Raw genomic sequence first — 26,674 nt, 5'->3', positions numbered from 1 at the left:
GAGCACCAGGTAAACGGTGAGACAACATTGTGATGATCAGTAATGGTGGAATATAGGGTTAGGTTATTTATGAGGACAACTGAACAAAGACTTATTTACATTAGATTTAAGATGACCATGTTATAGTCAGCTGGGAAGCAATCTCGTGCTATTGTATTCCGGAGGTGGACAGTTCTGGGGGGGGGGGACTTTCCTCATGAAATTTTGATTTAGTTTTAGGTACTTATGGGAAAGTATATACTTTACTGTTAGGAAAACTTGTCATTGCCTTGAATTTAATCAGAAACTCTACATTTTTTTTTTTTGTGTGTAATTTTTAACACAATATTACTTTTTATTGATTTTTGCATTTTATGGTTAAGTTTTTAAGTGGAGCTCAAGTATACTCAGTATTGATTAGGTTAAAAGAATGTGTGTTAGTCAACTTAGATTTATTGAAATAATTGATGATATTATTATTTTAACATAACATTATATAATAGAACAAAGGTTTTTATCCAAAATTCCCCTTATATATATAAAAAAAAAAGAAAAATTTGTACGATATACGTTCCCAGCGAATGAAACAAATATATATTACAAAAACCACATAAATTGATAAGTAGTTTTAATTTTATTAAAAAAATTTTTTTTTAAAATTCATTAATAGGAATAAATTTTGCAAGTTTTAAATAGAGTTATCTCTATTTTTTTGAGATTTTTTTATTTTCAAAATGTTGAGACTGTCACTCCTCCAATACTCATAAAATTTGATCTAATTAGGTTGGTGCAAAAATGTTTTTTGACATATATATATATACATGTCAAAAAACATTTTTGCACCAACCTAATATTTATTAAAAATAAAACTACTTGATCAATTTGTGATTTTGGGAGTATGATGTTTTTGTTTTGCATGGATACATACTTCAGAGATTTTTCTCTTTGTTTTTTTCTTTTTAATATAGGGGAATTCTGGACAATAACTAAAAGTATTTACTATAAATATTAAGTAAAAAAACATTTAAATGGAAAAAAAAAATGTTTTAAGCTACTTTTTTCTTTTTTTTTTCTTTTCTTTTTTTTTAATCCACTGAGAGTATTTTCAACAAAATGCTTTTAAAAAATCTTTTTGAAGCAAAATGTTTAAAATCTTGTTTTTTTTTTCCCCCAATTATAGTCATCTTATTATTTATTGCTGTTAATTGTAATCATGTGTGTGTAGATTGCATGACCATGTGAATCATTTATTTCAGGTGGCCACCCAACTGGCTGTGCTCATTGGCAAGATTGCTCGCATGGACTGTCCGCGGTACTGGCCTGAGCTGATCCCCACTTTGCTGCAGGTGGTACGCTGCAATGATCGATTACTGCAAGAACGATCTCTCCTCGTACTGCATCATGTTATAAAGTCGTTGGCTTCAAAACGTCTCATGGCAGACCGCAAGCTCTTTGAAGAAGTAAGGCTTTTTATTTGATTCAGGCTTCATTTTTTTTACAAAGGAGTCACCACTTATGAAGGCCCAGAGGCCACTCGAGGATAAGGGTTAATGAATGTACAGTAATCAGTGGGAAAATGTTGTGGTAATCGTTAGTAGTGGGAATTGGGTAAATTGAATTAATTAAAGGGATGGCTCATCAAGAACTTATTCATGTTGAACTTGAAAACAACCATATTGTAGTCAGATTGAAAGCAAGAAAACGAGACAGTTCCACTGGCATGCAGTTCCAAGAAAGAAGCTTTGTTCATGGAATCCATGTTTAGTGTAGGCACAGATAAAGAGTGGGGGAAATTATTGATAGTGGTTTCAGCTAGACAAGTGTTTTTTTTTTTTTTGTGAGAAGTCAGGCCAGGAGGACCATAGATTGGAGCTCACACAAGTACTTGCCATGAAAATAACGATAAGTAGACAGGCTCGTAACGTCCTTTCTAAGGGAAACCCCTACTAGGCTATGAGGTCTATTTTGAACTCTGTCAAGGCAATGTAAGCTGCTTTTAGCAGCTCCTGCCCAGATGTGGCTACAGTACTTCATCCTTGGATGTACTTGGCTCTTATACGGATAGAGAATTACATCAGCAATGAGATATCTATTGGAGCGGTAGAATGATCCCATTTTTCCAGCGGCCTTGGCAACAGATTTGATGTATATGTTGTGTCTCGGATCAGGAGTAAAGGTCAGACCTAGAAGCTTGTCAAAACATGAAGCCTCCCCAAGATAAGTGTCATTCATTTCAGTTGATACCAGACAGGGATCAGTGTTGATGATGGAAAGATAGAAGCTTGGTTTCAGATGCATTAAACTTAATTAGCCACTTCTTTCCCCATTGCACCACATGTTCAAGAACTTAGTCATTTACAACTTTTGAAGCGTTATCATAGATGGTAGTGTTGTCAGCATAAATGTCCACGAATGTTCTTAGGATGTGATTTGGGAGATTGTTGATGTAGATCAGGAAGAGAGTAGGGCCCAGGATGGAACCCTGAAAGACTCCAGCATTAATACTGTGAGCTTCTGATTCCTGCCTATCAACCACTACTTTTATGAACCTATCAGAGAAATGATTTAATAATTGAAAAGACATTTCAAGCTATACTGTAGATGGAGATTTTGTGAAGTAGACCTTTATGCCATACCCTATCAAAAGCCTTAGATATGTCAAGGGCAATTGTCCTAGAAAGGAAGCCTCCGTTGAGATTCGCTAATCTCTATAATTAACTGTAAAACTGTGACATAAAAATTTGTTTATTTTTTTTAATTGATTTTTATTTTTTGATAACTAAAAATTTAGATGCTCAAATAATAAAATTCCAAAGATTTCACTAATTAAAATGCATGGTGTTGAGTTGTTGCAAATTGATTGAAATACTATGTTTTCTCTCTTGCTCTACCTCTCCTTTATGTATAAGCAACTGTTTTGCTGGTAATATACAGGCACAGCAACCTAGAAAAAAAAATGGCTGCTGAGTTTGAGTTGTATGTAAAAACTGAAAGCAATCTTGAATGATTCCAAAAGTGAATATGACATTATGCATTAATTCCGTCATCGCAGTGTGCGTAAACATTTTAAAAATACTTCTTACACCTTTTTTTTTAAAAGTTTATTTTACCACATATAATTGATACTATTTTAAATAATTAAAAAAAAAATGACACTTGTTTTAATTTATTTAAAAAATATTTAGCTTAAAATTATTTTTTATAGTAAAAAGAAAAATATCACTAATTTAAAATCCTTACTGCACATATAAATTATAAAGGTAATTATTGAAAAGGAAAGTTTGCTTCGCCCAAGAGTTTTTTTTGTATTGAATGATGAAATCCATTTTTTGAACATTTCAATCTCCAACCATCAATTGACTGTGAATAATGGTTCAGTGCACATAGTAAATTATAGATTTCACACTTCCAATTGGCTATTAACTGATGCTTGGCAATACATGAAATCATTTTTAAATTGTCATACAGTTTCATGACAAGTTGGAATAATGTTATTTCTCAGTCTGCATGAAATCATTGTCATAAACATCATTTACAAGACTTGTTGGATGCATTCTCAAAACTTTGTGGCCATTTTCTTTCTAGGTTTACTGTTTTGCATGAAGTATGGGGATGCTAAGATTACATAATAATTTCAATGTCTTAGAAAAGTAATAAAAAGGGAGTGTTGCCTTCCTAATTGCGATATAAAAATTTTGTTGCTTTTTGTTTAGATAAACTTTATTTTTTTTTCTTTTGCAAATGTTATTTTTCTTTTAGGTATCAGATAATTTATTCTCATTTGTGTTGAACTTGTGGAATACGCACATGGAGACCTTTCTGCAGCTTGCCTCAAAGTACGAGGAAGGGATGTTAGAAGCTATTGAGAGGTGCATTTTGATTCTAAAAGGTTGGTTTATGTTTTAATCTTCACATCTTTGTAATCAACAGATGTACTCGCCATTGCACGGCAAATAGGCGGAAATGTTTTTAAAATTATTAAATTGTTACCTTGTTTAATATATATAAAAACAACCCAAAAACATTTTAACATATACTAGCAGGCCTACCTGACATTGCCCGGGGCCATTAAAAAAAAAAGAGTTAAAAATTTTTATGCAAAATCTTTAAAATGTCTCTCTCTCTTTATCTGTCTCTCTTTCTTTTCCCAATTTTTCAACATTCCGCATAACCCATTTCCCTCTGTTTTAATGTGTTAACAAATAATCATGCAATTCATTCACTTCTCCTTTATATAATTGATAACATTGAAAACTGCAGAATCCCTAGATTAATCCTGGCCAAATTGACTCCCAAAGAATAATTGTAAAAATATTTGACATATTATTCATCCAGGACAATGCCGATTAAGAATATGCCTACTTTGTGGGTGTTTGTCTGGTAGTTATTTACTTTTAGCTGAACATATACAGGAGCAACTGCCCTTTATATCATAGAAGATTAACTGTCCCTATCTGGCATTGCTCAGAAGTCTTTGATATTATACGAAACCTTCATCTAAGGATGCAGTCATAATAAATACCGAGACATCCATGCACTCTTTCATGAGTGCAAGAATTCAGGCCCCAAATATTTCAACTTGATATATTTTTTTTTAATGTTGTTTTCAGACAAATTGAGTAAAGAATTTTCATTTCATGATATTGATTAAAGGATCATAAAATGATTGGCATTTTCCAAATTGTTCAAAATCAACAGATCTTGTGTAATTTAACTATGATTAAAATATGAATTAAATAATTCAGTAAGGGTTGAGGAAATTATTGTTCCTTCACCTATGAAACCTCGGTGTTTATCAAAATTATTATTTCTCATTTTCCTTAAACTTTCCCCTTTTATTGTAATCTTTTTTTTTCCATTCCCCTTTTATTTTTCAAATACAAATATTTTGCATAAGATAATTACTATTTAAAATCTGGTTTCATTGTATGTATTCGGCATAATGATATTACATTTCTAAAGAATTTGCAGCAGTAACATGTATGCACATATGTAGCCAATAATGTTTGTATAAATAAATAAAATATACTATAGATTTTATTATTATACTAATGTTGAGTTATTTGTTTCCTAAAGACTTTTTTGTATATGCTTAAATTTATTTTTTTAAATTTTTTTATTACATTTTCACTCCAAACAAGGCACATTGCCACTTTGTTGTAGGGGGCTACTATCAGGGACATAGGCATTAGGGGTACTGTATAGGGAGTTGGGCAGCAAGATGTTGGTTCACGTTGCACTTGAACTTCTCCATGTCAGTACAGTTGGGGAAGCAGTGACCCGGAAGGGAATTCCAAAGTCTAGCTGTTCTGGGGAAGAAACTACTGGAGTAGAAGGCTCTCTTACATCGTAGGAATTTCTACTGTGAAGGGGTGGGATTGTGCTGCTTGTCGGGGGTATTTACGTCGAGGGGACACAAGTGCTTGCAGTTCGTCAGAGCATTCACCGTTAAAGTACTTGTAGAACAGGCAGAGGGATGCAACATTTCGTTGATGGGACAGAGGCTGAAGCTTAGATGACAGTTCAGGACCTATCAGATTGGCGACTCTCTTGTCTAGGAGCGAGAGACTAGTAGCAGATGCACCAGCCCAAATATGACAACAATACTCCATACATGGGCGAATGGTGGCCTTATAGAGGTATAGGATGCTTTCGGGCGTTAGTATCTTTCTAGCACGGTAGAGAGAACCTACCTTCTTCGCAGTGGTCCTGGTGATACTCTCAATGTAATTGTTCCAATTCCTGTTTCCTGTGAGTGTGAAATGGCAGAAAATAGATGTTTAAAAGATTGCTTAGTTCTGGGATTGAGTTTGTAAAGAATTTTTCTATTTAACCGTAATTTGTAATTAACTGAACAAATCTGCTTCCTTTCACCCTATGTTAATTCAATGACTAATATTTTTAATGTTTTTTTATGATCATTTAGTGAAAGAGTGAATCTTTTTGTTTCCAATGTTTCTTAATTATTTTGTCATCTAATTGACAGTGTTCACATACACACATTGCATATAAAATTAGCAAAATAATAAATCTTTTTATCCATAAAATAATGTAAAAATAGATTTATTTACTTGCCTCCATAACATGCGGCTGCAGCTGAGATTGAACTCACTACACGAGTACTTGTCAGTAACTGAACACTTAATACTTCGCCAGGGCTATCAAGGGTATTTTTATTGTGACTCCATCACTAGATGGGTTGCATTCCATGGCTTAAGGGAGACTAATCTACCCTCGAGAAGGATTAACCGTACCAGTTTCCCAACCTTGTATATTACCTTGTGGTATATAGAGCGCCTAGCCTTCCTAAATGGTCACCTATCTGATACTGGCCAGACTGGTGTGTTAATGTGATTATGCTGTATACCTATGCCTCCCTTGTTTAATAAGGAAAATGTAGCTCTCCAAAATGGGGTGCTCTGGATTAAGGGGGTGGGATATGCCTCGGTCTAGAAGGATTTCTCCTTCACCAAACCAAGGACAGAATAGGCTAAAGTATCAGTACAGATACTACTTTTTGTTCCAAGCGAAAAATCTAAGGGGTTGGTGTTTTTAGTTATATAAGAATAATGTCTTAAAATATGACGTAGCTAATGAAATAGAAATAGCATAAATAATGGTAGTACTGGTGATGTAACAGTCACAGGTATATCTTGTATTCGTTAAAAATGAATATTATTGGAAGAAAAAAATGTAGTTTTAGGATTTGGAACCAGATTACTCTCAGCTTATCTAAAGATACTGGCTTCCTGACCAAAAATGTACTAAATATTGCAAGCGACTAGACCATCTGTGATTTTAATATTCCCTTGAAACTTCCTTACTCAGAGGAAGCCAGTTCAACCTGCCTAGAGTGAATGGTGTACAACAACAGCAGCAACAAGAATTACTCCCGTATTGTTCATTCTAGCAGTCTCTCATTATTTTAGCAATTTTTTATGGAAATTACTCCGGACAAGGCATGAATCCACTTGATGTAAAGAGCTAAAAACAAAAATACCGTTTCAAGGTCAAAAACTAGCCAATGCTAAATGTTAGAAGGATAGATTCCAACCCAGAAAACAATTCTTCCCCCTTTGTCAGAAACATCGTTCACAGAATGTGAGGACAAAATGAGGCAAGCAAGAGTTACGAGGATGCCGAAAGTAAACCCAAGATACATTTTCTACTTTCATAAAAAGACTAAACATTAATGGAAAAATTAGTTCAGTGAATGCCAATGTACTTGGATTCCTCCCTGCCTAATTCATGACTATATATTTGACCCTAACGATAGAATTTAATTCTATGAAATATGAAAAAAAAGGAACAAAAAAAAGATAGTACAAGTTTGAAATGCAGTGGGTTCTTATGATTCCTTATTCAATCGCAAGCAATGTGTGCTGTTTGTATCGTAACTTATTTTGAATGTATTTTTACTAAATGTTTTGCCGTTTCATTTCAGTATTAAGAAAACTTGTTTGTTTTGGATTCCGAGATCAGCATCAACTTCATTCTGATGCTGTATTATTCCTTAACATGATTTTTACGCGGCTTGAAACCCTTCTTGAATGTCGTAAGTTTAAGTTTAAATATTTACACACTTTTGCTGTTTGTCCAGAATTCCCTTGATATTAAAAAATCACCAAAGAGCGACTGTCTTGTCTGTCATTTTGAAAACGATCTTTAAAAAAGAACACAGGGAGATAACTCAATAATTCAAATTTTCAAGATTTATGTTGCGATGCCTACAAATTCGCATTAATTGCTTCAAACTGAGCTTATTTAAAAATAAAATTGATCAATTTATATAATTTTTTGGATATGATATTTAAGATATACGGATATGTACATCATAAAGGTTTTTTTTTATTTTTGTTTTTTAATATAGATGGCGTTCTGGAGAAGAAGCAACAATGTTTTAGTTTTTTTTTTTCCCATGTATATACATCTCTAATAATTGAAAACCGCTCTCCAAAACCCTGATCACTCTGTTTCTCTCTCTTGTAATTCAAAAAAAAAAAGGATATCTAAGCTGTTTATTTGCCAGTTGTCACTAGCAACTCTATTTCTATGACATAATTTCATGTACATATACCTCTAATTCTAATTGGATTCTTAATGTGAAATTCCACTCTCTATTTAATTTCACCTTATTTTCATGCATCCACATCTAAATATTCTTACACAAAGTTTATTTCCACTGTATTTTTTTTTTCTTCTCAACAAAAATTAATGTTCATCTTCTGATGAATGATGAATTCTCCTTTGTGAAAGTTATTTTTTATATAAATCGCTCCTGACAAAGTGTGAAGCCACTTAATGTAAGGAACTAATAAAAGAAAAAGTGCTTATTGCAAAGACTGAAGATGCCTATTAACTGTCGTCTTGAAAAGATCAATGTTAAAAGGGGGAAAACGGTGAACAGAAAGAGTTCAACAATATTGCAGTTTTTGGAAAGAAGCTACTGAAATAGGAAGCTGTATTACAATTAGGTATAAAAACAGTAAATTGATGAAGACCACTTGACCAAAGAGTCAAACGAGCTGTAACAAAAGAAGCCAGGAATAGATCAGACAATTCTGAAGAACACATGCTATAATAGTATTTGTAAAAAAAGCAACTGAGACATTTCAATGAAATTGCAAATATGTTTCTGCATCTTATCAAGAACCCTCAAATATGAGAGATTCACCAGCCAAAATATATCAATAGCACTCCATATCTGGTCTGACACTAGATTTATGGAGATAGAGAATAGCCTCAGCTGTGAGAAAGTGTTTATAATAATAGAACCAACTTTATGAGAAGTGGAATCCACAATGGATTTAATATGCATTCCAAGAAAGATTTAATGAAAAAAGAAAGCTCAAGAGCAGAGCCATTCACGAGAATCTCAGGAAAAAAAGGGACACTCCTACAATTGAAAGACGCAAGCTGAGTCTTAAAGGATTAAACGAAATAAACCGTTTTGTACCCCAATCAACAACTGAACTAAAGGGTCTTCCAATCTTCAATCAGAAAGAAAATACTTAATGATATCAAGAATATCATCGCCAATACCATAACCTTGAATGACACACTCTATGAAACATCTCCGAAATGTCAAGTACAATGACCCTAACCTCTCCTGAATTATCCATAAACTGACAGATTTGCTCAATTAAAAAAGAGCAGTAGTTCAACGAAAATCACAAAAGCCATACTGAACATCAAAGGCTGTAGACGACCAAATTCTCTGATTCTCTCTTCTCTGATTTTGAGCATGTGGTGCAATGGAGAAAGAGGTGGCTGGTTAATTTTAATGCATCTAAGACCACTTCTATCTTTCCATCATCAACGCTCTGAACCCCCATCTGGCATCAATTGAAATGAATGGCTCTCATCTTGAGGAGGCTCCATGTTTTGACCAATGGAGCAAATACATTGAAGCAATTGCCAAGGCTGCTGTGAGGATGCTGGACTCTCTACCGTGCTAAAAGTCTACTCACACCCGAGAGTATCCTATATTTCTAAAAGACCATGGTTCGCCCATGCATGGAATACTGTTGCCACATCTGAGCTGGTGCATCTGCCACTAGTCTCTCGCTCCTAGACAGGGTTTAAAAAAGAGTCGCCGACCTAATAGCTCCTGAACTATCAACTAAACTCCAAACTCTGTCCTATCGCTAAAACGTGGCATCATTGTGCCTGTTTTACAAGTATTTCAATGGCAAGTGCTCTGACGAACTCCGAACACTAGTATGCCCCTAACAAGCAACAAAATCTCACCTCTACACTGTAGAGATCTATAGATACCTTAAAGCCTTCTACTCGATTAGCTTTTCCCTTGGACTGCTGCACTTTAGAATTGACTCTCGGGTCCCTGCTTCTCTGACTGTACTGACATGCAGAAATTCAAGTGTAATGTGAACAGACATCTTGTTGCCCAACTCCATCAATAGTCTCCCTACAAATCTGGTCCCAAATAGTAGCCCCTCATAACTAAGTGGCCCTGTGCCTTGTTTGGGGTGAAAGGTCAATAATAAAAAAAAAGACTAATTTTGAGGGGATACAAAAAGTTCAGAAGCACAATCTTTAAGAACGACAACAGGAATTGAACCAGTATCGGAAGCGTTAAATTGGTCGAGATCAGAAAGAACCCTAGCAACTATCTTGGAGTGATAATTATAGAATGAACAGACTTGTCAGTTTTCAAAAGAAAATCAGAAACAACAACACCAGAATCATCTGTAAAAGAAATGTTTTCAAAAGAAAATCAGAAACAACACCAGAATCATCGGTAAAAGAAATGTTTTCAAAAGAAAATCAGAAACAACAACACCAGAATCATCGGTAAAAGAAATGTTTTCAAAAGAAAATCAGAAACAACACCAGAATCATCGGTAAAAGAAATGTTTTCAAAAGAAAATCAGAAACAACAACACCAGAATCATCAGTAAAAGAAATGTTTTCAGAAGAAAATCAGAAACAACACCAGAATCATCAGTAAAAGAAATGTCAACAAAATGCGAGCAAAAGGATCAGCCGTATCCTTAGAAGATGAAATAAACCGAAGACTATTAAATAAAGAAGAAATAGCATACTTGCCACCATTAACCTTATTATGCATAACATTATAGATTCTCCAAAAATCATTAGAGCCAATCTTTTGAGATTTAAGTTTCTGCTTGAAATGGATTGTTGCAACACACTTTCTCCTGATCTCAAATTGTTGTCCATTGTACCTATTTACAATGCTTCCCCACGGGACAGAGTTAGACACCAGGGTTGTTTTTTAACGTGGAGAAAAGGTACAAAAATAAAAATTGTCTCAGTCGTGAAGGATTTCTCCTCCACCGAAAGAGAACAAGAAATGGAAGGGCAGCACAGATACTACACTGTTGTCCATTGTAACAGAGAAGAGTATGTTTATATACCTAAAAGTTAAAAAAATTACAAAACAAAAACTCAAAGTTCATATATCAGCAATATCCGCAATGAATGATATCTAAAATTTAGAAAATAATTATTCATTCCCTGAGACTCAACTGAATAAAGTTTTGTTGAGTGGTAGGTTTTTTAGTGGTATGTATTTATTTTGAAAGAAAATGCTGACTAGTTAACTATATATAAGATGAGAGAATTGTCTGTATGTCCAGCTAGAGAGATATGGGCTGGGTGGAAGAAGCAAAATATGATTGGAGAAATGAAAAGAGAAAGATAGACGGATAGAGAGAAGTTTTAATTGAAATAGATTACACTTTTGCCCGAGCAATGCCAGGGTGTCCAGCCTTGCTTGGTCATAAAATATGCTCAAATATATCTTCATTTATGCAAATTTAATATTATTACAGTCAGTTCTCTCGTGAGCATATATATAGTACTGATTTCAAAGGTTAGAAAGAAAGTGATTTGAGTGCCATCATCTAGAATTGAAACCAAAACCTTCCGTGCTCTAGCCACGCTCCCTATCATTTGAGCTATCGAGAGATAGATAATGGTTTAAAATTAAATCATTTTAAGCTATGATAATGAATTTGTGTATCTAGAAAATTAATAGAAATATGTCGGCAATTTGAAATGAACATTTTGCATTTCAGTTTGCCAACATTTCTGTGTGTATCATCCAACCAAATGAAAATTTTACTCATCATAAGCCATCCTTGATGTATGTTTATTTTCTGTTAATTTCAGTGTTATGTGACCAGTAGTGTTTTATTGGTTAAGTATTTGCACATGCACACGCATACATTTACTGTTTTATTTATATAGATTACAACTGCATAAGCTTGAGGTATATATCTATATAATTATAAAACTCAAATGACCTTGTAACGGGTGTTGTAACCCAACATTCGGTTTACGACTTTCGGTTGTGCATGCATACATAAACAAATAATCAATACGACAATAAAACTTTTCGCGTTTAAATTATCCAAATAAACAATTGTTAATACTTTCTGCATTTAAAAAAAAATTTTTTTTTTTACATCGTTCATTTCCGTATTACATTTAAGTTATTTTAATGCAATTTTCTTACAAATAAATCTAATTTAACCTGTTGACCACCATAAGAGCAGTGATTTACCCACAGCCTTCCCTTTTTTTTTTTTTTTTTTTTTTAAATTTATCCTCCATTTTTTTTTTTTTTTTTTTTTAATACATCTTAAAAAAACATTCATACATTTTCTCCTACACTACCAACATAAATAAATAACCCCGAAAATATGTTTTTTAATTTGCGTTACAAATAAGTAATCACCGCGACATTAAACCTTATTGTTTTATTGCGTACGTTTTCAGCATCCCAATTGTTTTTTTTTTTTTTTGTGCTTAAATTAAGATAGTTAAAATTTGAATTTTACTTCAAGTATTATGGTATCTGTTCAGTGCACATTTACATACAAGTATGGCAGACCACTTATAATTCAATGGCTGTAAGTTTTTTTTCAACAATAAACAATTATAAACAGAATGACTCATAGAAATCTATCTATATTCTTTTTTCATTTTAATATACTTTCATAGAAATGTTTCTGTTATGTCAAAAAAAACCTGTTTTCTTTACCTCACAAGTGTCATGCTCATGCATTAATTCCATAGCTAATATAACATACTGACCCAACGGGTCACGGGTAGTCTAGTGTATATATATATATATATATATATATATATATATATATATATATATATATATATATAAATTTAAATTAAATTTAAAATGTACTTAATTTAAGGAATCTTCTCAATTAAAACTAAATAAAAACAAGTACAATTCAACTTTTTAATATTTAAGTAAAAAAGTGAATGTCTATCTTCATTATGTTGTAATAATGTGAAAAAGAAACGAGCCTCCAAAATTTGACACGTGCAATTAACTCCAGATGAACTGAGAAAAGTGTGAATCTGTAAGGTGAAGTTTCAGTGTGGGGCTATTCAAAATATACGTTGAAGGCATAATATAAGGAAACAGGTTGAAAATTAGGCAAAAAATGGATAGACAAACTCTGTGAATGGACAAACATTAAACAAGTGAACATCTTGATTCAAGAATGTAAAGTTTGGATGATACTCAGCCATATTAATGTGTATTATGAAGTCAATGGAGGAAACATTTTAATAATAAATTCACTCCGGAACATTCAAACCAAGCAACCTTGTTAACAGTAAGCAAAAAACAATATGCGTTCAATAAGTAATGCACTTGACCCTCTTAGCATAGCAGAAGAACAACAAAACTTGGCACAGTTATCAGTCTTTCTTTAAGTAGGAACCATCCAGAGTTATGCATTTCTCCCATCATTTAATGCAGCTCTGTAGATTGTTTTTGTAGAACATCCCAAGTTAGTCCTTCAACCACGTTGTGATTTTGAAAAATCAAACTTGCATCATCTGATGACAAATTTAAAAAAAAAAATGTTTATTTTATTTTAGAACATCTTCAACTCCATTTTATACCTGATTTGGTTAAAACATTTGTAAAAAAAAAAACAGAATTAGTTCAGAAATGTAATTTGCCATATTTCAGCTAGATCAGATAGCTAGAAGTGTGTCGGGGCAATTCTTATTGAATGCCCCCTCATGATTTGTTCGATTTAAAAAACAAAACTTTGAAAAATCCTTTTTAAGCATGGAAGACACAAAATGCCATATATGGCAATGATAAACAAAAGTTCATGCAGCAAAAACTAACAAAACAAATGAATTGTTTTTTTTTTTTTTTTTTTTCTACTGTTATTTCATCCCAAACGAAGCACAGAGCCACTTAGTCATGAGAAGTTACTATTTGGGATCAGATTTGCAGGAATATTATTTAGGGAGTTCGGCAGCGAAATGTCTGTTCACATTACACTTGAATTTCTGCATGTCGGTATAGTCAGGGAAGCAGGAGCCCGGGGAGGGGGGAGTGCAGTAATCCGAGAGCAAAAAGTTATTTGAGTAGGTTTTACAGCATCTAGGGATCTCTACAGTGTAGGGGTGAAATTTTGCTGCTTTTTGGGTTTATTGAGGATATTGTTGTTGAAGAGGGACTAGTGCTTTGAGTTCGTCAGAGCACTTGCCATTGAAATACTTGTAAAACAGGCACAAGGATGTCACGTTTCGGCGAAAGGGCAGTTTGAAGTTTAGTTGATAGTTCAGCACCTTTTAGGCTGGTGACTCTGCTTTGAATCCTATCTATGAGCGAGAGACTTTTGATTAGAAACAATTGTTGAATAAAAAAAAAAATGCCTGAAACTGACACAATTTAGGAGTTTTGTTGAGAATTCCCCTTATATTAAAAAAACAAAAATAAAAATCTGTAACCTATGTGTGATGAAACGAATATATCGCCTTCCAAGAATTATGTAAATTGATCAATTAGTTTTATTTTTTAAGAAAATCAAATTTTATGATTATCGAAATAGCTGTCTTATCCGCCATTTTGAAAGTCATCTTGCAAAAACAAAGGAAGATAACTCAGTAATTAAACTACTTAATCAATTTATGAATTTTGGAATATGATATTTTTGTTTTGTCACAAGTATGTACATACAGATTTTTCGTTATTTTTGGTTTTTAATGAAATTCTGGATAAGAACTGAATTTAGTTCTAAACCAAAACTTATGATAGTTATTTAAAAAAAAAATTTTTTTTTTTCAGGTCGTAGTTTATGGAATAACCGACAAATGGTGGATAAGTGTGAGAAATTAATTTTACTGATGAGCAAAGTGGTAAGTGTATTTATTTTTCAGTCTTGTTCACTCTATTTGGTTTGATTATTTATGTCCTCTCACTTCCAATCTGAGACATTAAAAAAAAAACAGTTCATAAACTTATGCTTTTATGTACAAATCACAAATGTTAATTTTTCAATTAGATTAACTTATTTTTAAAATAAGTTTCATAAACAGGTTACAAATGCAAATCATTCTAAAGAAATATAATTGGATGAATTTAGAAATAATGCTAGAAATTTACAAAGATATTTTTCAATTAATTTTTATTTTTATTTTTTTTTTTACATAGAAAGCAGTTGAAAATTTATATATTTATTAAAATATTTTTCAACCATCATATGTTTCTTAATTTTTAAGATGAGGATTGATAATTTGTATGGTGGCGTAATGGATAACATACTAAGTAAAGTTCATTTTTAAGTAACATTTTTCTGGAAGTAAAAGATCTATTTTTTTTTATCTTTGTATTTTTATTAGATTTTTCAAACTTTGATAAAAGAATCTTTTTTCAGAAAAGAATTGTTTTGATTCATAAACAAATTATTTGTTAGAATTATTTATGAATCTCTCTCTAATGCTGCTCTCTGGCAATCCCCCCCTTTTTTTTTATTTCAGTTGTTAGATGTGCTAGAAGTCCATCCATTCTGCTTCATTCAGTTCATACCAACTGCACTACAATTTGTGGCTCGTTATAATTTTACAGAAACTGGGAAAGGTAAATTAAATTTCTCGATTCTTGACTTTAGCGAGTTTAGCAATAGAAATAATTAAATGAAAAGATTGAATAGAAAAATAAATCTTCAATTTTTATATTTTCGATTTGAAGTTTTTTTGTATAGTTTTATTGAAAGATTTTTTCATTCTTATTAGTGTAGAAATAATAGTCCAAATGAAATCTCTATTGATATTTAATTTCTGTACATTATTAACTAAAATACATTTTCTTCATAAACAAAAGATAAGTATTTATATTTATTTTGTATTTATGAAATTATGATAATTTTTAAAAGGTGTTTTTTATTTAAAATCAGACAATGTACAAAAAAAAAATATGTATATGCATGCAATATATGTGTGTGTGTATTGAACATTTTTTTGAAACTCTAAGTATTTATATTCAATTTGTATTATAGGAAATTATAATGATTGTTAAAAGGGTGCTCTTTAAAATCAGAAAATAAATAACGTGTGTGTGTGTACTGAACTTTTTTCTGAAGCTCAACTATTGACTAATGAAAACTAACTTTTGGGTGGGAATAAAAATGAATCTAATTGGCTAGCTTAACTAAATACTGTGTGGACATATAAAAACACAGTAACATGAATTCCATGCGTTTTAGCTTAACAATCCTCCATGGGGTATGAAATGCAGAAGGTTCTGTGTAGCTTAATTGCCATATGTTTTCATAACATGGGCGATAAGACGCTTTGGATAATCACAGATTTCAAGGGCTTCTGCTAAAATAGTCATATTTTACAACACAAAACACTTTAAGTCCTCAAAATAGAACCATTTTGTTCGGAAATTAATATACTTTCAAATGAATTAAATAATAATGTACATTATATATTTTTAGAGTTTTAAGCAAATAAAGTGATAAAAGCCTGAACATCATAAAACTGCGTTTTTGGTAAGATTTTGTAAAGACCCCCCCCCCTCGATTTGTAAATGCTAGTACTGCATTTATATTAAGAATTTTGTCATGAAATTTGGGAACTAACCAGAAGAGATGTCACTTTTAATAGTTTATGGTGTCCGAAATACTTTTGACTACTATTTTGTTGTGTTCAAAAAAACACTTCAACATGACAAGTATTGAAAATTTTGAAAAAAGTTTTCTCCAGACACCCACTGTTAAATAAGATGATTTTTTTTTACTGTTTTTATTCATTAAAAGTATAATTGTATGTTTTCTCTTGTGGTAGCTAGCAATTTAAAATAATGATTCCCCCCCCCCCCAAAAAAAAAAATCATTTTGAGTTTGATTGTTTTTTAGTATTAGTAATAACCTCATTATTAGCAGTGATAGCACGACTGTAAACAGGCACATTTTGTTTTTGATTTTTATTCCAGATCAAATTTTTAAAAATTGAAAATCTGATTATAAAAAAAATTTTCTTACATGTTTAATTAGAGCTATTTTGTTATAAATTTAAAATATACATTTTAAAATTTGACCAGTGGTCAAATTTTAAAATTATTCTTTTGCTTTGAACAACTGAAAATATGAAATATGATTTCTTTTGGTTCACATGTATGAGCAGTACCTTTTAAAATTTTCATCTTTTTTACAATGTTTTTAGTGGATTATTATCGAATGGAAACTAATAAAAAAAAAAAATGCAAAGTCGATATTTAAATATTTTTAGGAAGAATACTCCAAACGTCAGTGAAGTTAAGAAATAAAAACGATAGAAAAAGACATGTAAGACAGTTTGTCAGCTTTAGCAAAAAGTTTTTTTTTAATATTTAAATAGTTGGGCAAAAAATACTTGATACCTTTCCAAATGTCATGTTTTCTGTTAGTGACGTCACTTGTTTTAAATAACATGAATTTTTGTCTGTCGTAATTCTTATAAAGTTTCATAATGGGTGTCAAATGCCCTCTTAAAAAAACTCCCTTAATCCTACCTCTAATCCTAAGTAGTGGCAAATCTCCTAAAACCTTTAGCCCTAACAATAACACTAAGTTCGAGTGGCAAGCTCTCCATCAGACAAAATTCCACACATAATCACCTTTTAGAAAAAAAAATGCCCAGGATTTAACTCCCATAGAAAAAAAAATGGGTTAACTGCCCTAATAGCTAAAAATTGGGAATCATTTTGCGTTAAACAAAAATTATTTTTAAATTTATCTTTCATTAAAGTTTTTCAAGATGGTCATATGTAAGGTAGAATCACATATTTTGGAGAGGTGGTTAGATGGGAGGGTAACGGAAGGTATTAATCTACAATAATACCAAAGAAATGTTGCAATATATTCATTTTTAAATGGTTTGAGATTTAGATTTCAGTTTTAAGTACATAAAATGCATTACAATTCAGCTTTGAGTTCTCTAACTTCTTTTCTGTTAATGAATACATAGCATTTTTAAGGAATTGCAGCATATTTATGTGCGTTTACTGCAGATTATTTAAAAACCATTAATTTCTGGAGATTTTCTGTAGCGTATTCTGATTCTTTGCACAAAAATACACATGACAAATTTCATTGCTTAATTTTGTGTTTTAAAAAAGATATGACATTTTTACTGACAAAGTAGTGAAAAAAATGTGACACTACGCATATGGTCTTAAAGAAAGAAAAATATCCAAATGTGCAAGGCACAAAAATAGTCATAACTTTCTTAATTTTAATCAGATTTTAAAAATTTCAAAAGATTCTTTCTTTGCTTAATAATCTCTTTCTATATCTACCAATATTGAGATTTTAAACCATTTCAAGCTTTTCATGTGTATTGCTACGTAGCTCTACTCTCGTATTGAGCACTGTTAAACTAAATACTGAAAATCAATATATAAAATTTATCTCCATAACATAACGCATGAAATAATGTATAGATATTAATAAATCGTAATAATACGCATCTAACATATAATAAGTGACCGTCTTCTGCCAGTTGACGGTTCAATCCTCAGTATGGGTAATAACTGATGATACAATTATAAAATTATAAATTAAGATTTCTACCCAATCATAGCTGACAGAAAGAGAACAAGCTACTCTCGTGGATTAAATGAAGAGTTCCTTTTATAAAATCCTTAGAGATTTCTGAGTTTGATCAGATGCATCTGAAGAGGGTCAGAGGTTACATTGGCCAAAATGTGAGAATAACACAAATCCAAGATGTGAACAGTAGATTAAATAATCCAACCTGCTTATTGTGAGCATGATTTTTAAATAATGAATGTATCAAGAATGTTTTGTTTTTTGGAACTTCTGGCTTTTAGGTGAACACACACACAATACAGTTCTGTATTTTATAGATAACAGGAAATGCATGGCCTTATTTGGTCATTCTCTATTGGAGGTGTATGTGTGCGTATATATATATATATACTAGCATGGGTGCCTGGCGTTGCTCGGGTGTTTGGAGGTGTATGCTGAGCAAAAAAAACCCCCCCCAAAAAAACGGTCAATTTTTTTAACTTTGACCCCTATTATGGCCCCTTAAAATTTATTGTTTTGAGCTCAAATCAATTAAGTTAGATCAATGTCCAAGGAACCTTTATCTACAATTTCAAGTGTTTAGACTCAAAATTGTCAGAGGAGTTTGGTAGAGTTCTCAAAGGTCAAATCGTTGAACTTTGACTCCTTAACAGCCAAATTTCTGGCCGAAAACCGATCACGTAGATTTTCCCAAATCTCAGTACCCTGTATATCAAATTGCGAGTCTGTAGACTTAAAATTGACAGTTATTATGTAGGGAAATGTACACACACACACACACACAGACACTTTCACTTTTATATAATATATATATATATATATATATATATAGTACGGATTTCAAAAGTTAAAAAAATATGACTTGGGTGCCATCAGCTAGAATCAAAGCCAAAACATTTAGCGCTTCAGCTGCATTCCCTACTGTTTGAGCTAACCCGACAGAAAGATAAGAAAGATTTAAAATGAAACCACTTCAAGCTGTGAATGAATTTGCACAGTAATAGGTGTAGGTCAGCAAGTTGAACTGAACATTTTGCATTTCAACTTGCCGACACATTTCATTATTCATTCATCCAAACAATAAAAGTTGAACTGAACATTTTGCATTTCAACTTGCCGACACATTTCATTATTCATTCATCCAAACAATAAAAGTTGAACTGAACATTTTGCATTTCAACTTGCCGACACATTTCATTATTCATTCATCCAAACAATAAAAGTTGAACTGAACATTTTGCATTTCAACTTGCCGACACATTTCATCATTCATTCAGCCAAACAATAAAAGTTGAACTGAACATTTTGCATTTCAACTTGCCGACACATTTCATCATTCATTCATCCAAACAATAAAAGTGGAACTGAACATTTTGCATTTCAACTTGCCGACACATTTCATCATTCATTCATCCAAACAATAAAAGTTGAACTGAACATTTTGCATTTCAACTTGCCGACACATTTCATCATTCATTCATCCAAACAATAAAAGTTGAACTGAACATTTTGCATTTCAACTTGCTGACACATTTCATCATTCATTCATCCAAACAATAAAAGTTGAACTGAACATTTTGCATTTCAACTTGCCGACACATTTCATCATTCATTCATCCAAACAATAAAAGTTGAACTGAACATTTTGCATTTCAACTTGCCGACACATTTCATTATTCATTCATCCAAACAATAATAGTTGAACTGAACATTTTGCATTTCAACTTGCCGACACATTTCATCATTCATTCATCCAAACAATAAAAGTTGAACTGAACATTTTGCATTTCAACTTGCCGACACATTTCATCATTCATTCATCCAAACAATAAAAGTTGAACTGAACATTTTGCATTTCAACTTGCCGACACATTTCATCATTCATTCATCCAAACAATAAAAGTTGAACTGAACATTTTGCATTTCAACTTGCCGACACATTTCATCATTCATTCATCCAAACAATAAAAGTTGAACTGAACATTTTGCATTTCAACTTGCCGACACATTTCATCATTCATTCATCCAGACAATAAAAGTTGAACTGAACATTTTGCATTTCAACTTGCCGACACATTTCATTATTCATTCATCCAAACAAAGATTTTACTCATTATAAACCATTCTTAGTGTATGACTACTATTTCCTGTTAATTTCAGTGTTATGTGACCAGTTGTTTAAGAGTTTATCGGATAAATATTTACACAGACGTACATACATTTGCTGTTTTATTTATATAGATTGACTTCTGTAAAGATTTTTATATGCCATTTAAAATGTGACTTTTTTATTTCTAGTATTTATCTAAAATTGTTCAATTATTTTGATTTTCTAAAACGCTTGTCTTTATTGAAATTGATTTCTTCAGCTTTTGTTCATCGTTTTTCTTTTCTAGGTCTTCTCTTTCCTCATTTCATTGTGAATTGTTTGAATCTTTTGAAAGGTATCATTCATAGTGATAGCTACAAAGTTGATTCTCGAAAAGGTAAGTGAACAAACAACGTATATATATATATATGCATTGTTCATACACGTTTAATAAACAATCAATCTTGCTGTGTCTAAAGAATAATGTTCAATATTAAAGCTGTATATTTATTTAAAATTTTTTATTTGTACAAATATGGTTGGTAGCTTCCTTCACTCTTGACACACTGGATACACACTGTAAGGATGTCTGCATGTGGAATTTTTGTCGCAAGAGTTGCCCAATCTCCAACTACACCTCTTGTGAGTCAGCGTTGTTAAATACCAGTGGCAAGTGGAGGTTCAGAACGACTGGAAACAATGCTGAAATAAACAGAGTGCCTAGAATTCCCAAATAGTCACCCATCTGGTACTAACGTTGGTTAACTTTGGTGATCTTACAAGAACCAGTGTGTCAACGTAATTATGCTGTATATAATGTATTATACAAATATATTTTTCTACACATGTTTTGACGAGAACAACTTCATAATCTTGTGGCTGATATCTTCTCCTCCCTACAACCTCTTTCTCACAGAAGAGACATTGCTAGTCTTTCTCTATTTTATCAATATTTTGATGGCAAGTTCTTGGCTGAGCTTCAATCTGTGGTCCCTTCACCTGTAAAACATTCACAGTAAAAACTCCTATCTACAACCATTGTCAATAATTTTCCTTTCCTGCTCTCTATTAAAACTAAAGGAAACTTTTATAAGCAAAGTTTCTTTTCTAGAACTATCTGTGGAATAAAATATGAGGCTTCTTCCGTATTGACTACAACATTGTTGTTTTCATGTCCAATGCGAATAAATTTTTATTGAGCCTTTTTGTTAATTGAATCCTTGACGTCCACCATCTTTCTGTCTAAGCCACACACGTGCACTTTTTGTCTTTCCATTATTTTTGACTTGGTTGCAAATGGATGGAGTTGTTTTAAGGGAGAGAGAGCATTCATCAAAAAAAAATTAATGGACAACATCAAATAACTTTAAATGTTTCTGAATTTTTGAGATGAGGATAATTTGTATCTTGACAATGACTCTTATCCTCATCTAAAACATGCAAAAATGCTATATCAAATCAATATGAACACGAATTAATAAGAAAAAATACAAACAACTCCATGCTCTTTCTATTTCCTAACCATATTACACGTTTTGAATTCTAACGACACTGTTTGACTGAGGCCATTGAGTGCTGAATGTTAGTGAAATTTATTGGGTGAGTTTCTAACACCATTTTGTTTTATTTCTTATTTTGAAGTGATTGTCGAGTCTCCAAAGGCACCGCGGCCATCTTTTCTAGTTCTTTGGCAATCTTCAACATTATTCGTTTTTCGAACCGAATAAAGGTTTGACATTATATAAAAACACTAAAAACTTATCGAGTTAGGTAAAAAAAGTAACTTATTTTGCCTTTGACAACATTTATTTGTTATGTATTTGCTTTTTGACAACTTTTTCAAATCTATAGTAAAACAAACTCAGTATTTTAGTATAATGAATCTGGAAATAACCATAGACTGAAAACCCATTTGTCAATTTGCGTATCTCTAACAAATAGATGTTACTGGTGTATGTCAGGATTTGTAAGTTACTGAATGAAAATGCTGGACCAGATATAATCTGTAATCAGTTAAATTGATTGGAATTTCAATTTTCAATAGTAAAGAACAAAAATAAATAAATGACGTAATTGATAGGCTAGTTAGAATCAAGTATCAATGTGTCAGATGCATTGTACTTTAAGTCTAACGTGAAAAGGCCGTTGATTATACTTTTTTGTATTTTTCATCTGTATTTGATAATTTGTAAATTTTTTTCATTTTTGAAGCTGACAAAATAAATCCTGCCACAGTTGAAGCGCACAAATTAAAGATGGAGTTTTTCACGCCTAGCACACTAACAGAAATCTCTCATCATCTAATTAACCGTTATTTCTTGCTGTCTTCTGATGATCTTCAAGCATGGGAATCTGATCCAGAGACATTTTGTAAGTATCATTCAAATCACTGTCTTTCTAAATTGGCAGACAATCAATTCACCTTAACCATAAAAAGTATATCATCAAATATCTGGTGTATTTAATTTTAGAAATTAAAATACATCTTTTCAATGTTCGCTTCTTGTCCAGAATTCATCCTATATTGAAAAAACAAAAAGAAATTTCTTTATAAATATAAAAGTACTTGATCAATTTACGTTATTTTGAGAATATGTTTGGTCATGGGCACATATATCACGCAGATTTTTCTTTATTTTTGTTTTTTAAAATAGGAGGTATCCTGGACAAACACCCAAAAATTATATCTTTATTTTACTTGTAGCTATATGAGTCTAAAAATATATATAAAAGCATTAATACTTTTAATATATAAAGCATTTTTATTTTTCTGTTTTTGATAGGTCAAGATGAAGGTGGAGATTCTTATAAATTTTCATTAAAGGTTAGTAAAAATAAATTTTTTAACAGCCAGGAAGAGGGCGTGCGCATGTGTCGATTATTTATTTTTTTTTTTTACATGGAGATCATCACTTATCAAGGTCCGGAAGTCACTTGGGGATAAGGGTTATAAGGGTTATAATGGGATAGTATCGTAGTAATCGTTAGTATTGGAGATTTGATAAAGTGTCTTAAGGAGACGATTAATCAGGAATTTGTTTATGTCAGACTTGAAGACGTCCAAGTTGTAGTCAGGTGAAAAACAGGCAAACAGAAGAGAGTTCCACAGGCGTGCACTTCTAAGAAAGAAGCTTTGTTCATGGAATCTACGTTTTGATTTAGGCACAGATAAAGAATGGGGAAAAATACTAATAGTGGTTTCAGCTAGACGGGTGTTTTTCGTGAAAGATTGGCACTTGCCATGGAAATAACGATAAAACAAAGACAGGCTCGCAACGTCTCTTCTGTGGGAGAGAGGTTGTAGGGAAGAGAAAAGGGCATCCCCCACTAAGCCATGGAGTCTATTTTGTACTCTGTCAAGACAGGATAGGCTGTTTTTAGCAGCTCCAGCCCAGATGTGGCAGCAGTATTCCATCCTTGGACGTACTTGGCTTTTATATAGATAGAGAATTGAATCAGCAGTAAGATATCTTCTGGAGCGGTAGAAGGATCCCATCATTTTCTCAGCGACCATGGCAACAGACTTGATGTACGTATTCCATTTCAGATCAGGAGTAAAGGTCAAACCCAGAAGCTTGTCAAAACATGGAGCCTCCCCAAGACGAGAGCCATCCATTTTGATTGATGCCAGATGGGGATCAGAGCATTGATGATGCAAAGATAAATTTTTACGTTCTCTTCTGCTCGTGTAGTGTAATGACTTTCAAATAAAAACCCTCTCACATGATTACGTGTTGTGTCAAAATTATAAATTACGACAAATTATCTGGTAAAAAAATAATTACAAGTAAAAATAAAATGTTTTATTGAATTTTTTTTTCATGTTATAAGGTGACAGTTGTGCAATCTATTCTTTATGACGAACTGACTTATCTCCCTTGCATTGAGGAAATAGAAAATGTTGGCCTCTTTTGTGAAAAATAGATTAGCAAATCTCCTACTGGATCATTTTTTTTTTGTAAGTTTTGCAATTTATTCTAATTTTGACATGATACTTGAGTGATAATGTTTTTACTGGAAAAGCATGTTTGAAATTCGCTTATACTACACAAGCACTGTTCTATTTACCAATTTTTGCTACACACAAGTTCAGATGCATCATGCAATTTTCTGACAATGGTTAAATTAGGTAAACATCTTCAAAAGCTTTTTTCCCTGTTACTCTTTGTATTGTTCCTATTTACTTACCTCCTCACGAGCGCAGAGTTATACACAAGGTCGGTTTTTAATGTGAGGAAATTCAGCTCCCTTAGGGGCACGCTGGATAGGAACAAAAATAAAAATTGTTTCAGTCACTGGTCGAGGACAGAAAAGGTATAGTGTAGCACCAGAACAGATACTACACTGTGATCTTGACCTGAAAAGAGGCAAGGGTGGAGGTGACAGGAAGAAAGCAAAAATGTTTTTTTTTTCCTGGTGCAAGGGCAGAATTCAACCTAATTAAAAAAACAAAAACACAACAAAAATATCATATTCCAAAAATAACATACATTGATCATGTAGGTTTATTTTTAAATAAGAAAATTAAATATGGAGAAGCGAGAACATTGTAGGTAAAATTAATAAAGGGAGACAATTCGAACTACTATGATCCAAATCAGCCTTGTAATGGCTACTTTTACAACTAAAATCACTAAAAATCATTAAAAGAATGATTTTTCTATATATAAAAAATTTGATCTATTTATGTGATATTTGGAATATGACATTTTGTTCCATACTGGGTGCGTACATTATAAAAATTTTGCTGTATTTTTTAATTAGGTTGAATTCTGGACTTCCACTGTTTTACTTTTTTCTAAAATGTTGTAAGTTGCAATTATTTGCCAATTAAAATTATGAAATGTGACATGGCAATGGATTTCCTCTCCACTCAACACTATCAAAGGTTTGATCAGGATGAAGTTTGTTTCAAATCTTCCTGTCAGGTATCCAACCACCTTTGTTTTCGTCGTCCTTTGGACATTTTTCTAGTGTCCTTCATCTTAATTATTTATTTATATTTTTTTTTTTATAAAAGAGTTACTAATTATAAAGGTCTGAAAGCCATTTGTGGATAAGGGTTAATAATTGGTAGAAGGCTGGTGAGATAACCCAACACTCTAATGATGGAAATTGGGTAGAAGTTCATTATTTAAAATGGTTCAACAAGAACTTGTTTACATTGGACTTGAAAACTATCATGTCAGCTATATAGTTCCACAGGCGAGCAGTTTTAGGAAAGAAACTTTGTTCATAGAATTTTAGGTTTAGGCACAAATAGAGAGTAGAAGCTATAGCTAGATGAGTGTTTGCTATGAATGTTTTTTAGGAAGAGGGCATAGTTTGAAGCTCAGTCGAGCACTTGTCATGAAAATGATAAAGCAAAGATAGACTCAGTTCCTCTTCTGTGAGAAAAAAGGAATTAAGGAGGGAAAAAGATCCTTGATCACAAGATTTCAAAGCCAGTTTTAAACTCTCTTAAGGCAGGAGAGAGTACTGTTGTGTATTCCTTGTCAGACATGGCAACAGTACTTCATCTTCAGATCTTCATCTTTTATTCAGGTAGGATTGCGTCAGGAGTGAGATATCTTCTGAATCGGTAGAATGATCCGTTTTCCCAGCAACTTTTGGCAACGGATTTTATCTAAATCATTTGAGGTCTGGAGTAAAAGTCAGTCGTAGAAGTTTATCAAAGCACGGACCCCATGCATGGATGAGCTTATAGGAGAGACACATAAGGAGTCACAAGGAGAGAATCATTTTAATTGGGGCAAAATGATGATCCGAGTATTGGCATTGAAAGGAGAGAAGCTTGATTTTAGATGCATTAAAAGCCATCAGCCACCTTTTTCCCCATTGCACTTGTACTTCATCATAAGACATGTTTAACTTTCATTCAGGTAGAGGATTGTGTCAGGAGTTAGATATCTTCTGAATCGGTAGAATGATCCGTTTTTCCAGCAACTTCTAGCAACAGATTTACATTTGTGTTATGTCGTTTGTAGACAGTATATGTTAGTGTCAGACGTTTCGCCATTTTTTATTTTTTGTCTGCATGGTATATCATTGAGTGGCGACATTGAAAGGAAGCTATGGAAGTGTTGATCCTCGATGTACATCAAACGTAATAGGAAGATGTGTTAAAGTTTTATGAAAGAAAATAAAGAAAAATATATTTGAAATTAAGAATTACATATATAAATATGTTTGGAAGGCTCAAAAGCCATGCATTTTTTTATTTTTTTATTTTATAAAAAAAAATTGTTTATTCAGA

General features: G+C 32.3%; 1 protein-coding gene across 2 annotated transcripts in view; it reads left to right on the top strand.

Annotated features, from left to right (window-relative positions):
- Positions 1–26,674, top strand: part of LOC145270104 (importin-11-like) — a 108,605-nt gene that overhangs the window by 35,483 nt on the left and 46,448 nt on the right. For both annotated transcript variants that reach the window (XM_080125709.1, XM_080125707.1), the window contains exons 4-11: positions 1,236–1,439; positions 3,739–3,868; positions 7,424–7,534; positions 14,582–14,652; positions 15,274–15,373; positions 20,726–20,815; positions 22,630–22,788; positions 23,202–23,242. In XM_080125709.1, coding sequence (XP_079981835.1) covers positions 1,236–1,439; positions 3,739–3,868; positions 7,424–7,534; positions 14,582–14,652; positions 15,274–15,373; positions 20,726–20,815; positions 22,630–22,788; positions 23,202–23,242 — 906 coding nt within the window. The remainder of the gene's footprint in view (positions 1–1,235; positions 1,440–3,738; positions 3,869–7,423; positions 7,535–14,581; positions 14,653–15,273; positions 15,374–20,725; positions 20,816–22,629; positions 22,789–23,201; positions 23,243–26,674) is intronic.

Source organism: Euprymna scolopes, chromosome 4 (assembly GCF_053919585.1).
Source record: "Euprymna scolopes isolate OS-2025 chromosome 4, ASM5391958v1, whole genome shotgun sequence".
Taxonomy (NCBI): Eukaryota; Metazoa; Mollusca; class Cephalopoda; order Sepiida; family Sepiolidae; genus Euprymna; species Euprymna scolopes.
Note: the sequence above shows the minus strand (reverse complement) of the source record. Positions and strands in the feature narration are given on the sequence as shown.